The sequence below is a fragment of the Echinops telfairi genome, unplaced genomic scaffold (genome assembly GCF_000313985.2).
Source record: "Echinops telfairi isolate 266 unplaced genomic scaffold, ASM31398v2 ScPeMD7_7469;HRSCAF=8507_0, whole genome shotgun sequence".
Taxonomy (NCBI): Eukaryota; Metazoa; Chordata; class Mammalia; order Afrosoricida; family Tenrecidae; genus Echinops; species Echinops telfairi.
In genome coordinates, this window is record NW_022111372.1 from 83,390,965 (window position 1) to 83,406,775 (window position 15,811).

General features: G+C 49.0%; 1 protein-coding gene across 1 annotated transcript in view; it reads left to right on the forward strand.

The window, feature by feature from the left end:
- Positions 1-3,098: 3,098 nt before the first annotated feature.
- PDE6A (phosphodiesterase 6A) overlaps positions 3,099-15,811 on the forward strand; it is an 87,643-nt gene continuing 74,930 nt past the window's right edge. Inside the window, exons 1-4 of the mRNA XM_004696720.2 lie at positions 3,099-3,572; positions 12,647-12,799; positions 13,805-13,894; positions 14,737-14,877. Of these exons, the coding sequence (XP_004696777.1) occupies positions 3,099-3,572; positions 12,647-12,799; positions 13,805-13,894; positions 14,737-14,877 (858 nt within the window). The remainder of the gene's footprint in view (positions 3,573-12,646; positions 12,800-13,804; positions 13,895-14,736; positions 14,878-15,811) is intronic.

Sequence of the window (15,811 nt, forward strand, 5' to 3'; positions counted from 1 at the left end):
CAGGTGTGTCTCGTGCCTTGCTTCTATTTAGGACTTGATGTTACCTGACTTTTCAGTGTTACTCAAGGACTCCTAACTTTTCTTTTCTTTTTTTGAGTTACAGATACCTTTTAGTACCTGAGCTTCAGAAAAATGCACCTCAGGTCAAATTGCACATAAGGACACACGTTTCCATGGCTCATCCATGGCCCCCGAGACCCACAAAGTAAAACAAAGTCCTTCATAGACGAGCCAAGCAACAGGAAACCCAAATAACTGGAAAAGTCACTAAATCAACAGGTAGCAGGATACTAGGATTTGATATCAACTCTAGGTCAAGGGCAAAGACAAATGCAATAAAGAGAGTGAGCCAAGGTAAATATGACAGGAGGGTGGAGACCAGCAAGGCTGTTAGGAAGTTCCAAGTACAAGCGAGGGAGCCTGGGAAGCTCTTTCCTTCTCTGGTTTCAGAGGCTTGGGATTTGGCAAGCCAGGAGGGGCAGGCCTCCCACAAGGAATGTAGTAAACATTTAAGGTCAATGGAGTGTCCTGACGGGGCCACTCCGTGCTGGCTTTCTTACAGGCCCTGTGACACACAGATGACCCAAACTCACAAGCTTTCTTGTTCCCCAGCCCTCCCTCCCAGGCAGCAGGCATATCATCCACCCTGTGTCTAGGCCCACTCACGCATCTCCATTCTCTCCACTTCCCTCCTAAATCAGTTCCTCATTCCTCTGGGAATGTTGCAACAGCCTCCTCAGGGCTTGTGGGAGGCAAGGCCTTCTACTTCTGTAAAGAGTTACAGTCTCAGAAACCCACAGGGCAATTCCACCCTGTCCTATGGGGCCTCTCTAGAAGTTGGAATCAATTCAATGGCAGCTAGTTTGCTAAAACAGCCTAGTTGTGGATTCTTCCTCTGCTAACCACAAAATCAGCTGTTTGAATCCACCAGCTGCTCCTTGCAAGAAAGATGGGGCTATCTACTCCTGCGAAGATTTAAAGTCTCAGAAGCTGAAAGGGGCAATTCTACTCTGTCCTATGGTCCATTATGAGCTAGAAACCATCTCCCCAAACCTGCCGGCAGCCCATCCCTTCTCCCATCGTCCCCAAAGTTAAGAAGCTTCTTGTCTTTTAAAATTATATTTCCTGGATTTTTCCACTAACATCTGAAAACAAAAGAGGTATGTTAGGAGGTGAACCAGTGCAAATAGTAGCTCTACTATTCCTCTCTAACAAATAATTAAGAGTGAACAACTTATCTTCCATAGTCTGACAGATTAAAAATTCTGACATTGAAAAATGAGGTAAACATCGATTTTCCTACAAGACAGATCCTTATATTCTTAACAGAATGGTGGGCATTCTGAGGGGAAAGCACCTAGACTGGGTCATCAAACAGTGGCTAGTATTTTCCTACTAACCTCAAAGAGCTTGCGTTTGAGAAATGATATTAAAAAGTAATAGAACATGATCAACAGCCCACTGCCATCAATTAGATTCCAACTCATTGTAACACTATAGAGCAATGGTTCTCAATCTGTGGGTCGTGACCCCTTTGGGGGTTGAATGACCCTTTCACAGGGGTCGCCTAAGACCATTGGAAAACACATTTCTGATGTTCTGATTTTGGCTTTTTACACTGTTGCAAAATGTAGCGACGTAGTTTACTATTGTTATATTAAAACTGTTATCCATGCTACACCATGCTTCAAGACAAAATTCATCTATTTGTAATTAGAAATAAATATTTCACAATATATAATTACATATTGTTTTTATGATTAATCACTATGCTTTAATTATGTTCAATTTGTAACAATGAAAATACATCCTGCATATCAGATATTTACATAACAATTCATAATAGTTGCAAAACTATAGTTATGAAGTAGCAACGGAAATAATGTTATGGTTGGGGGTCACCACCCCACAACCATGTGGGACCAAAAGAGGAGCATTTTCCCCACCCTCCCAAAAGAAAGAAGAAAATCCCCCCAAAACGAAACTCAGAAGGCAGGAAGAGACAGGGAAAAAGACGAATGGAAAGAGAAAGCCCAAGGAAGAAGTAGCAGGAGTATTGTTACATCGAGAAAATTACAACTACTATGTTTCTCTCTGTCTCTCTCTCTCTCTCTGAAGCACACACACACACACACACAAATGTATACGTTGTTGCATGGGAACCTAATTTGCTCTGTAAAATTTCACTCAAATTGTAGAGAAAGAGAGAGAGAGAGGAGACACTGATGCCAAGACACATGAAAAATCTCCCTGAAAGGAGGTGTTGGAGAGAAACAAGACTTTCCACCAAGGCCACACAGAGACTTCTAGCCCCCGACCTGTTTGTTGAGCAATCCACCTGTGGTGTTTCTTTCATAATAGCCCTAGGTAACTAAGACAGAGGGTCATGGGCTGATTTTAACTGTTGTTCTACTGTATATTTCCAACAGTAGATACATATTGCTTTTTAATTTTTATTTGTTTTTTGCTTTTTTAATAAAAGAAAAATTATAAAAGAGGTCTCTTATGAGAGTACTTAGAATTCTAAAATTAGTGCATCGTTGAACTCTAAAGCTGGGAAAGACATTAACGCAGAGACTGGGAAATCTCGCTCCAGAGGGCAGGCTTGAGAGGCCGTGTGATGAATGTGCAAACTGACCACGCATGTGGCAGAGAGAGCGACAGTCACATCCAGCGCAGCCATCCCGCCACGGAGGAATGCAGGCGAGAGTTTTTACATCTTCTGACCCTCCAGGAGGAGGCAAACAAATCTCCTAAATATTAAATGCTAGACTTTTGGATGCCTCCCCTTTTTTGGTGGGATAGCCCACCTACGTCTCCGCTGTTAGTAGACCAAGGTCAAAAAGAGAACTCTCACAGATCCCAGCTGGGGCCCAGCAGTGTCTGGAACGCACTGATCCTCATAATCCTTGTTCTTGGGCAATATTAATGACTTAATCCCCCAAGCTGACTCCCTCTCTTATGTGACCATCCCCATGAGATTCACAAAGACCAGCGAAGTCCACCCTGGAGTGGTGTGCATTCTGACTTGATTGGCTGGGACCGCAGAACTGCCCGTCTCAGCCCCTCCACGCAAGTGGCCGGTTGAATTCCCAGCCATGGGGGAAGTAACAGAGGAAGAAGTAGAGAAGTTCCTGGACTCCAATGTTGGCTTTGCCAAACAATATTACAACCTCCATTATCGGGGCAAGGTCATCTCAGACCTCCTTGGGGCCAAAGAGGCAGCTGTGGACTTCAGCACCTATCACCCCCTGAGCAGCGTGGAAGAGAGTGAGATCATCTTTGACCTCCTGCGGGATTTCCAGGAGAATTTGCAGACCGAGAAATCCGTCTTCAATGTCATGAAGAAGCTATGCTTCCTCCTACAGGCAGACCGCATGAGCCTGTTCATGTACAGGACTCGCAACGGCATCCCGGAACTGGCCACCAGACTCTTCAACGTCCACAAGGATGCAGTCCTGGAGGAGTGCCTGGTGGTACCTGACTCGGAGATTGTCTTCCCTCTGGACATGGGTGTGGTGGGCCACGTGGCACAGTCCAAAAAGATCGTCAACGTCCCCAACACTGGAGAGGTATTTTCTTTACCTTTAGAGGAAAGTCTACGTGGGGCTAGGGGATCAACTAGGGTTGGGAGCTGCCGTTCCCAAGACTGGGCTCATGGTGATGGGGGGTGCTTTTATTTATTTATCATGTTAAAGTTCTACCTAGGCTTTCCTGACCTCATTGTTATTAGTTGTCATCAAGGAACCATGACTTTGTGTCAAACCCGGAACTGTGACATCGGCACAGGTGGTGGTGGTTGTTAGGCGGCGTGTAGGTGGCTGTGATTCATAGGAACTCCGTTTACAACAGAACGAAAAACTCCACCTTCCTGGGTCATCCTCACAGTCATCCCAGCGTTTAGGTTCACTGTTGCTGCCATGGTGCCCATCCATCTCCGTGGGGGTCTTCCTTTTGTCCATTGAGCCTCTGCCTTCCCAAGCACGATGCCATGGCACCGATGCAGTCCTGTTAGCGAGTAAACAGTTCAGATCTGGGTTTGGCCAACGGCCTCAAACATGGCCACGAGGGTCCCATGTCTGCAGTATCCTCGTATCTGGGACAGTCCCACAGTCGGTCTCTGTTTTCATGAAACTGACCTTTTTGCAGGTTGGCAGCGGTGGCGGGGGTGCTGGTAGCTATTGAGGTGATTCTGGCTCATGGTAACCCACATGTCTCAGAGTAGAAGGGTCCTCCAGAGGGTGTTCCATGCTGATTTCTCAGAAACAGATTGCCGGTTCTTTCTCCCAGGGTGCCTCTGGGTGGACTCAAATCGTCAGCCTTCGGGTGAGTAGCCAAGCACTTAGCCGCTAGCACCCCGGCTCTTGCAGAAGTGGGCCCCACTGGCATTTGTTTGCAGGGGATTGGAGTCAGGTCCTGCATTTTTGGAAGGCGCATCACAGAGAGGACGTGGTTGTCCTCATGCCTCACAACCGAAGGCATTGGATGGTTGCCGCTCTCATTCATGACACCCGACCACTTGGCTCAGAGCCCTGTGGGGGGTTGGTGACCGCTCTGACAAGGATCTCTTTGGTAACCCATTGCTGTTGCGTCTATTTGAACCCAGGGGAGGCCTACAGGACAGATGCCCCATGGGGTTTCAAGGCTGTGGTCCTGAGGGAGGCAGCCTGTCACAGTTTCTCCTGCAGAGTGACCGAGGAGTTCGCACTGCCTGCCTTCTGGTTAGCAGCAGGGCACCTCACCATGGCACCTCCTGGTCTGCTTTCTCTTTGGGTACTTTAGCCACTCTACTTCCCCTTGCTGACCTTCAGAAATGCCGCCCCCCCGGCCCCCCCCCCCAAAAAAAAACCCAACCAACCCTGTGAGACCCAGGCCCTCATCCAGATGGGTCCTAAGGGGGGCAGGTGTGTGATTGAGGGGTACATTAAAGGGACATGAGACAAGGCATGCAGGGACTCACCTCTTCCAATGGAGACCAGAACTAGAATGAGGCCGTAATATGTGCTTACATACATTACAGGAAGGGATTGTAATGGAGGCATACACGTAACATGTGACAGAGAGGGACGAGCTAGGGGTATGCACGCAGTAGGAAGGGGAGGCACCAGAGGCACCCATCTGACAGGAAGGCACAGACCTAACAGGATGGGTGGGCTCTCGAGTGAAGATGGCGGTCTAACTAACTGTGGTCCTCCGTGAGTTGGCTTGACCTTAGGTGTCTCTGAGCTCTTCTCCAAGGGACCCATCTGTGATCCATATTAGAAGGGAGTGGGGCATACTTATGGTTAGATGGTCTGACTGCTTTTGATGGCTGATACCATCAGGCAAATAGCCTTCAAGCAGGTAACCTTCATGCTTATATTGCAGCAACCATGGGCTTGCAAGTAGCACCTTAAAATTGGCATTATTATAGGAGGGGGGCGGGGAGACATCATGGGTAATAACTTTTACTTAGGAGAATGTGAGTGGAACACATCTCCAACCTGCAAACGTGAAGGTCTCCTTCCTTGGGACCCCCGGGCTCCCAGACTCCTTCACATATGGACATAGAGAATGTGTCCCCATACACTGTCTTTCTGGCTCTGCTTCCCACAAAATCCCCTGCTGAACCAATTCCAACCCATTCTTCAGATCTCAGCTTAAAGGCCACTTCCCCAAGGAGGCTCTCCTTGGTACTTCTGTTATACTCTCCTTCTTCAAATCATTTCTTGCAATATACCCTGGAAGCCAGGAATCAAGCCTGCCTTAAGGCTCACTTTATCCCAGGATCCAGGACAATGTCGGGCTCAGAGCAGGCACTCGGTAAAGAAGTGGCATCAACAGTCCTGAATCCAGGAACGGTGATTTCTGCAATGGCATGCTCACCCGAGAGAACGGTGGCCCCGTAATGGCAGGGCCAGCATGGGTCTCATTTACTGCAGCCATGCAAGGAGGCTGGGTCAGACATTTCCAGGGGTCAGCCAAGATATTTTGTGATTTTGCGCCCACCTTATGCATTTGAAAGGAGCCCTTGTGGAATACTAAGCTGTGCTTTGGGCTGCTAACCACAGGGTCAGTAGTTAGAACCTGCCAGATGCTCTGCAAGAGTAAGAGGAGACTGTCGACTCCTACAAAGATTTACAGCCTTGGAAACGCAAAGGGACCGTTCTACTCTGTCCTACAGGGTTGCCACGAGCCACTGTCACTGAGTTGATGATGACTCACAGTGACCCACAGCACAGAGTGGAATGGCCCCTGTCAGTTTCTGAGGTTGTAAATCTTTGTGGGAGAAGAAAGCCTTATCTTTCTCCTATGAATCAGCTGGTGGGTTTGAACTGCTGACCTGCAACTAACAGCCCAACTTATAACCCATTATGTCACCAGGAGCTCTGGTGGCACAGTGCCTACATGGTCAGCAGTTCAAAACCACCAGTCACTGTATGGGAGAAAGATGAGGCTGCCTACTCCTATAAAAATGGACAGTCTTGGAAACCTCAAAGGGTAGTTCTACTCTGTCTTAAAGGGTCTCCATGAGTCTTGAATCAACTTGATAGCACGAAGGTTTTTCCCTATGGCAGTGGTTGCTGCTTATTTCCTACTGTTGCTCCCCGCCTTTGAGCCAGCCCCTGACTCTCAGTGACCCTAGGGCAGTGAGGTAGATCATTGTGGGTCATAGCGTTTTTCACCGACTGATATCCACAAATGGATGATCAGGCCTTTCTTCCGAGACTTAGTTTGGGAGCTCTGCTGAAATCTGCGCAGCATCACATCCCTGCTGCGCTAAGGGGGGTGCCTGCTAAGGGTGGTGCGCGCAAGGGTGAGCTGAGGATGGTGCATGCAATCCCTGCTGCGCTAAGGCTGGTGCCTGTGTTTGAGCTGCACTGGTTAAGAACTGAACCTTGATCTCGCGTTTGGAAGGGGAGCATCCTACCACTGAGCTGCCACTGCCCCTCCCTGCAGATGTAGGTTCGCGGAAATGGCCAGGGAGGAGGCTTCTGAGAGCTTTCTGATGAATTGCCCCACTTTCTGGATGAGGAGACCGGAGGCAGGAAGAGATGAAGGAGCTTGCCCAAGGTCTCCAGAAAGTTGGGAGCCCATCACATATGGGTGCCCTGACTCAGGCATTCCAGTGGGTGGTCTTTGTGTCCCAGGATCCCAGGCAATAGAAGCAGCACAGACTCAGCCCCAGCGGGGAGAGGTGTTGTTTGAGACACACTGGGCTCCCCTTCCTCTTTCTTCCCAAGACTTTGCTGAGGACTTGTCCAAGCGGATTAGGGTTCTTCTTCAGTCCGCTCTCTCTAGATCTTAACTGCAGACAACAGTCGCCGTCATTATTCCTGCTTTACAGACAATGAAACCGAAACCCAGGAAGGGCTTGGCCGGGGTCACGCCGATAGGAAGGGGAAGACGACCGATAAGAATCCTGGCACTTTGGCCGTAACCCTTCCACGGTTCTGTGCTTCCTCCTTCAGTAGAAAACGGGGGCTTGGGACTCTGGTGGTTGTTGTTGTTACAGCAGATAACATCAAGTACATCTGACACACAGTGACTCCATGTGACAGGAGATCTGGACCAGATCACCGGTCTTTATCTCACAGAGCTCCTGGGAGTTCAAACTGCCCCGTTCCTGTTAGCAGCCAGGGCTTGCCTACATCGCCACCAGAACGCCTTGCCTGGGATCACTGCTGTGTGCTGCCCAGTAGACTCTGACTCCCAGTGACCCCAGGGACCGTGTAGGACAGCCCCATAGGGTTGAAATCTTTATGGGAGTAAGTCCCCAAGTCTTTTCCGTCACGGAGCCAGTCTTGGGCTGGAGCCACCAGCGCCACCAGCATGGTGGGTCCCGCAGCGTGAGGCGTTCCAAAAGCATGCCCTTTGAGAGACAGGTCTGAGTGTGCATCTTGGCTCGCATGACTCTGACCCTTTTTAAGCATACAGCCTTGTCAGGCTCTTCAGCCGCTCGGGGCTCCTTTCGTTGTTTGTGGAATGGGGGCCATCACTTTTAACTCCCAGTCTTGTAAGGATTAAGCGAGAAAGTGGTTTCTCCTTGAGCACCGTTCCTGACATTCCCCAATGGCTGCTGGTGGCTGCTCCTATTCCCCGTGATGGTCACTGTCCTTCTGTGGTCTGTGATGGACGCTCTACCAGAGCGGAGTGGGACTCAGAGAAGGGCAGCTTGTCTTCCCGCAGCCCTCTCTGGAGATTCAGTTCTTCACGGGGAAGCATGGACTAGAAGGGCGGAGGGCCTTGCAGACCCCGGTGGGAAGGCAGTGAGAAGTCAGGAAGCACATCTACTTCTAACAGGTCTGGGCCTGAGGGTTTCCTGAGTCCTCGAGCCCGGGCCGGCCTACTGTTTCCTGTCCAACCAGGTCTCAATGTTCATTTCACGAGTGCAGCCTGGGGGCTCTCGGGTCTGAGTCCGTCTGGGCGGCCAGCCTCGTGTCCTTGGTGTTGGCATGAGTTTGCTTCTTTCCTGATTCCTTTGGAGAAACTTCGTTCACTCAGGATGCTGGGCAGGATGCAGGTTGTGTACCCGACCGACCGGGGGATGGCTGCTGCAGGAGGAGGGTATGCAGCCTGGACCTGGGCCCCCGACAGGTACACATACCATGTTCGCAGCCTTTCTCCAGCACTTTCAAAAATAAGTCTGAGAAAGGCGGCCATCGGTGCATTTAAGAATGTGAAACCGTGAACCGAGAGGCTTTCCGGGGCCCAACTCCTAGAAAATGCTTACTCAACTTTGGGATCTCTTTGGGAAAACCTGCCAGGAGGGTGGCCAGGTGAAATCCAGAGTGCCCAGTTAAGTCTGACTTGCAAATAAGCAAAGTGTGATGCTTCAGTATCAAAGCAGTGTGTCCCTTGCAATATGGAGACATACTTAATATTTAGAAATGGTTCCTTTGTGTATCTGAAACTCAAATCTCACTGGACATCGATGTTTTTTATGTCCTAATCCTGGCACCCTGACTTTCCAGTCGATAGCTACTGATTGGTGTATTCCTTCTGCACCCTTTCTCCCACAGGAGCGCTCCACCAGGGCCGAGGGCAGAGTGTCATTAGTTTTTTGATGAGGGCATCAATGAGGGACCTTCCTCGGGAGGTCCCGTTCCTGAAGACTGGACCTGAGCAGACCGTCATTGCCAGAGGCTCTGCCTCTGTGCTTTGTTCCTTCCTGTGAGACCTAGGGCCCAAATTATTCACTAAGGAGCAAATTGTATTACGGGGTTACAATGGAACTTGGCATGGTGGATGCTTGAAAGGAGAATTGGGAAATCCGGGCATGGGAAGCTGTGGGGCATTGCTGTTGGAATAAAATCTCAACTCCCCATAGCCTCCAAGACCCTGCTTGCTCTGGTCCCTGCCTGTTGTCTGGCTTGTGCTCCGCACTCCCACTCCCTCCCTCTCCTTCAGCGACTCTGGTCTTTCTGTTCCACACAGCAGAGCAGCCCATTCCCTTCTCCTAGTCTTTGCCCCCAGTGGGGTGTATTCCTCACCCATCGGGGGCTCTTGCTCCTCCTGGCTCCTCCTCATGCTTCAGCAATCAGCTCAGCAGCCCCTCTGTAGAGAAGCTCCCTGACCACAATACCGCTCTAAAAGCACCTTACCCACCATCCCTCCGTTCCTTCTGATAGCACCACCCTGCCGTTTCCTTCAAAGCACTCCACCCTGAGAGAGAGGAGGCCCAGTGATGTGAGGAGCCCTGCTGACATAGCGCTTGCTTCTTGGGTTGGTAGCCACAGGTCCACAGCTCGAAATCACCCGCTGCTCCCAGGGAGCAAGACAGGACTTTCTACTCTGGTAAAGAGTTCCAGTCTCAGAAACCCCCAGGGTCACGATGAGTCAGCATCGGCTCGATGGTAGTTGAATTTTTGGCTGTTGGTTGTCTGTCTATTAGAATGTTTGCTTCAGTAGGGCAAAATTGTTCTCCTCTCTGTTCCCTGCGATAGTCCAGGGGTCTAGAGTGGGACCCAGACTGCAGAAGACACCCTGTCAACGCTGATTGAGTGAGTGAATGATATTGGACTTCCTCTAGCTGCAGCTCAGGTCCCTGGGCTTCAAAATAAGCCAGCTGAGCTCAGTGGCATCCCAAGCCCTTTCTGCCGCTAAGAATCCGAGGTTCTGTGGCATGGGGTTTGTGTGTGTTTACCCTTCGTGCTGAAAACTGAGGGGTGACAATGATTGCCCCATTCTGTTGGTAGCTGAAGGGCAGGAGAGAGGCCAGTTGGACCTGGTGTACCTGTAAGGATGTTCCAAGCCTGGAAGTCGGTGAGAAAGAGGGTCCTTGTGACTCTTAGGAGCAGCCTCGGGTGAGGCCTGAGGGCTTGTTCTTGACGAAGGTGAATATTGCACAACTGATCTGCTTTTATGACATGGATCTGAGAGTGCCCCACCCAGGGACTCCTCAGTAAGTAAGTATCCTTGAGAATGACATAGAAACCGCTTCTTGGCTAATGCCTCCTTAGCGATTTAGCTTAATCCTCAAATAACAATTCAAGCACTGCAGGCATCTCCTAATTCCTTTACCCTTCACCTGGTTTAAAGCCTCTTTGACAGCGAGCTGCGGCCTGTTTTTCCAATCCCGTGGCAACAGAAGACACACATACAAGTAGAGTATCCCACCCTGGATTCCTGAATCCCCGGAGATCCTGCTGACTCACTTCTGGAAAGGTCCTGCGAGCCAGCTCTGTGGAATAAATTTCCAGACTCAGAACAGTGTGAACTGCTCATGTCTGGACTGGCTCGTGTCCCAGGCAATGTTGACCATTGAGAAACCTCACAGAGTGCTACCAGGGAACAGAGAGGTGGATTCTTCTGAAATGAAGACAGCACTATTCGGGCTCTGTTTCTTCATTCGAGCCATAGGAGCTGTGTGGCAGCCGGCCTGGCCTCCAGCCTGCTTTGCGAGTTGGGGTGGAGGTGTGTGCTCTCCTGCAGCTTAGTGCCACGTGCTGACCGCCTGCACTACTATGACCGATTCATCTGGGAGCAGGCCTGGGTCTTTGTCACCCCAGGATCCTCAACACTTAGCACGGGGCATGTGTCTTCATCCACTGTGGGGTACCGTAGCTCACTAACAAAACTCACTGTCATGGAGTCAGTGCCAACTCACAGCAACCCCTATAGGGCAGAGTAGAACAGCCCCTGTGAGTTTCTGAGACTACAGCTCTTTCCAGGAGTAGAAAGCCTCATCGTTCTCCCGAGAAGCAGCTGGTGGTTTTGAACTGCTGACCTTGAGGATTGCAGCCCAACCCCTAATCACGACGCCACCAGGGCCCCTGGTGCTGTAATTAGACTGTGTGAAAGGCTAACGGTCAAATCTCTTTGCGCAGTGGTCTGGACCCAGGTCTTGTCTTCTCCAGCCTTCGTTGAGAGGCAGCAGGGCGGCAGGCCGGTCTGGAGTGCCTGTCTTAGGACCGTGAAGCTCCTTGGGTTGGGTTTCTCCTGTCAAGAGTTATCGCTCTCACGCGTTAGACAGCTAGAGGGGCAATAAAATGCAACGGTGCAGGTCCAGATTTTGAAGAGTTCTCGTTAGCTCGCTCAGTTTCTAGTTTGTTTGGGTTTAATTGTCTCCACGTCAGGAAAGACTTCTTTTTTTTGGTAGCTTCTTCTCCAGGCAAAGTCAGTTGTACCCAACCCACAATCCCACCCTCACGTCCGGTCCACAGCTGGGTTTTGGTCTGTCTCACAAGGGCTTCTGCTGGATTTGTGGGTCTCCCAGCGCAGGAATCATCTCTGACTGCCCTCCCTCCTCCGCGATGGAGGAATATTTAAGGAGGGATGAGCCCTTTGAAAAGGTATCTTAGAAGTGGCCTGCTGAAGGAGAACAGATGAAAATGTTTTCGCTTCGTCATCGCCTAGATCAGTGGTTCTCAACCTGTGGGTCTCGACCCCTTTGGGGTCGAACAACCCTGTCACAGGGGTAGCCTAAGACCATAGGAACCGAGACACTGCTTCTCTATCTGTCTCCAGACAGGTACGCCCACATGCAGACACACCCACATACAAGGACCTGGCGCGATGACATCATTGCACCAACCCCATCACGTACACCCCGTACAGACAGGGTTAGAGCCATAATGTACTCTCTACTTATGCAGACTAGTCACACGTGTAGCGAGCACCTACTGTGTAGATAGAAGCTGTTGTGTTGAAAGTAGCTACTGTGTTGAAAGCTGCAATATTGGAGGTAAAACGACACGTCATGAATGATAATTACTGGGTAAATGTAAAATCATGTACTGTAAAATCATCATGGGAACTTAATCTGGATGCTGATACACACCATGCTCCAAGACAAAATTTCATTATTTGTAATTAGAAGTAAATATTTCACAATATATAATTACATATTGTTTTTGTGATTAATCACTATGCTTTAATTATGTTCAATTTGTAACAATGAAAATACAGCCTGCATATACGATTCATAGCAGTAGCAAAATTACAGTTATGAAGTAGCAACAAAAATAATTTTATGGTTGGGAGAACTGTATGAAAGGATCGTGGCATTAGAAAGGTTGAGAACCACCGCTCTAGAGAATCGAGAGCCTTCCTCCTCCCCTTTCCTTTCTCCCCACCCCACTGTGGACGGGTCTCAGGCTGCTGGGGCCTTTCATTGATTGTGTCCCTCATCAGCTCGCCCGTGCTTAGCTCTGCCTTCCTGCAGGACCAGCATTTCTGTGACTTCGTGGACACGCTCACGGAGTACCAGACGAAGCACATCTTGGCCTCCCCCATCATGAACGGGAAGGACGTGGTGGCCATCATCATGGCTGTGAACAAAGTGGATGGACCCCACTTCACCCAGAGAGACGAAGAGGTAAGGACGCCTGGAAACCACCCCGGGAACGCGTGCTGGCGATTCCCCATAGCTCGCGAAGGCTCCCAGACCTTGTTATTTGGACTGGACTCCGTGTCTCCATTTGTAAGGCAGGATGGGCTCTCCGAAGGAGGCAGAGCAGAATCATAGCTAATGCACTGGCCTTCCAAGTCCGGAAGGGCAGGGTGATTGGTTCTGGCACCGCCAGTAGCTTGCTGCTCATTTGGTCAAGTTCTCAACTTCTCTCAACCAGTTTCCTTAGTGAAACGTTGGGATGATAATTGTATCCACTTCACAGGGCACTTGAGATACGCAGAGAAACGGTGCACCAAAATCACTTTGACCAACCCACGCTGAACTCACCGCACCATTAGGACTCCTGTAAATCCTGTGCCAATCACCAACCCCCCACTGCCACTCCCAGCGGAACGAACAGCCGCACAGGGTCTCTGAGCCTGTAACTCTTTTCCAGAGGCGGACAGGCCCATCTTTCTCCTGAGAATGCCGGGTGGGTCCAAGCCGCTGAGCTTTTAGTTTGCAGCTGAATGCTTTCACCCCTGTGCCACCGAGGCTTCTACCACTCACCACAGGTTCTGCAAACAGTCAATAGCAGCTGTTTTTAAAATGAACATATCCCTGTCAACATCATCAGGAGCCCGGGTGGTGTAGCAGTACGCATTGGGCCACAAGCCAAAAGGTGTCCTCCCATAATGAGTGAGTCTTGGAAATTCACAGGGCCAGTTCTACCCTGTGCTACCGAGTGGCTCTGAGTCCTGGACTCGAGGGCAATGAGTTTGGTTTTGATTTTGTTAACAGCAACATTCTATAGTTTGTAAATTTCACAACCTTAGAATTCAACATTTTGTGCTTCTGCAGTCTGACACCTCTGTCCAAATTGCTACTGATGAAGCTTTTAAAATATTTAGACATCTACTGGGGGTAGAAGGAGCTAGAAGAGGAATTTCTTCTTCTCATCTACTTCCTCTCATGCTACTTGATTTTCAGATTCTCTTGAAGTATCTCAATTTTGCAAACTTGATCATGAAGGTGTTCCACTTGAGTTATCTGCACAACTGTGAGACTCGCCGTGGCCAGGTAAGGGAATGGACGCGATATGTCTTTTCATTAAAGCACTGACGTGGTCAGAGCTGCAGAGACAGGAAACTACCAGGAAACTACCAGACAATCGCTACCCAGCATCCCTAGTGTTAGGAAGTAGTGGATGTTTACAAAGCTGTATCCCGAGGGAGTGCACGCACAAGCATTTCCAAGTCAGAAACTCTGGGGTTTGAACCCTTGCTCATCCATTTATCAGCTTGGCCAGGTCACTTCGCCCCCTTCAAGTTTCTGGTTTTCAGTCTTTCCATTTGAAAATTGAATGTGATTATGGTACCATCCTCAAAAATTATAATCAATAGTAAATGGGATACTGTATGGAGACATTTGTGGTCAATATTTGATATTATTATTATTCAGCTTATTATGATAAATTTATTCAGACGTTTCCTCCAACAGTTTTATTGGCATGTAGTTTACATTGATATTATTATTTTGATAAGTGACCCACAATATAAAAAGGAAAGAAAAGAATTGTACCTGATATAAGGAAATCACTTTGCCTCTCAGAACCTCCGTTTCTCCGTCTATAAAATAGGAATCATTCAACGTATGGACAAATGTGCTTGACACAATTGATGAATGTATGGATTGTGAAAACAGCTGTACGAGCCCCCAATAAATGAATTTAATTAAGAAAAAGAAATACTTGTACAATTTTTTTTAAAAAGGAATCATTATCCTGTCTATCTCCTGGAGCACTGTGAGAATTAAATGAGATCAACTCTAGGGAATATTATGAAATTATTGTCAGTAATCTCTAGCTAACTGGCTTGGTGTGTTTCAGCAACGTTTTCGTTTCCTCTTTAAAATTGCTTCAGCTATTGCTGTGGTCTGGGAGCAAGGTTTTCGAAGAGCTTACAGACATCGAGAGACAATTTCACAAGGCCCTGTACACTGTCCGTGCTTTCCTCAACTGCGACCGATACTCCGTGGGCCTCTTGGACATGACCAAGCAGAAGGTGAGGACATGCCAGCAAGCATTTCCCAGAAAGAGTTGTGTAGACTCTGAGTGGGGTCCAGGCTCCTGCCGCCCATTTCCTTGCACAGAAAAGAGGCTGGGAGAGTTTGGCTGGCTGTATCGGCCTTACTGTTACTGAAAAGAAGCCCTGGTGGCCCTGTCAGGTAAGCATTGGACTGCTGTCCACAAGATTAGTAGTTCAAATCCATCGGCCACTCCTCAGGAGAAACACGAGGCTGTGTGCTCCAGTGCAGATGTACAGCCATGTAGAGGGTTGCTGTGAGTCAGCACTGACTGCCAGCGGCACTGGGCTTTGGCTCTCTAGTGAAGAGTAACAAGGGGAGCGCAAGGGAGGGCGAAATGAGCGAAGACCTGTTTCCCTGTTGTGTGTGCTGCTGATTTTGAACCATAGTCACCGGTGACACTGGATAACAGCGCAGAACTGCGCCATACGGTTTTCTGCATTACGGCCCTTAACACCCAACAACAGGTAATGCCTAACAACAATGACAATCTTTGTTTTGCGTTACACCTCTCCCTTTCCCTTCCATACCCGATAACGGGGTGTGTGTGTACATATTTCTCTCCGTGGGGAAACCTGTCATTGACTCTGTCTACGCGTGGTGTCCTGTGCTCTCTGTCCTTCTGTGCTTTCCCAGTCTTTCTCAGCACAGTCCTCTCCAGGCCCATCCGTTCTGAGAGGTGTTTCACAGACTGCATAGTGTTCCATTGTACGAATGTGCCGATGCCTTTTTAATCCACGGATCCACATTTTGGCTGCTTCCATCTTTTGCTGTCGTATTTTTGGTGTTTTTTATTATTATTATTAAATATTCATTTTATTAGGGGCTCATACAACTCATCACAATCTGTACATATGTCATTTGCGTCTAGCACATTCGTACATATGTTGACGTCATCATTCTCACAACACC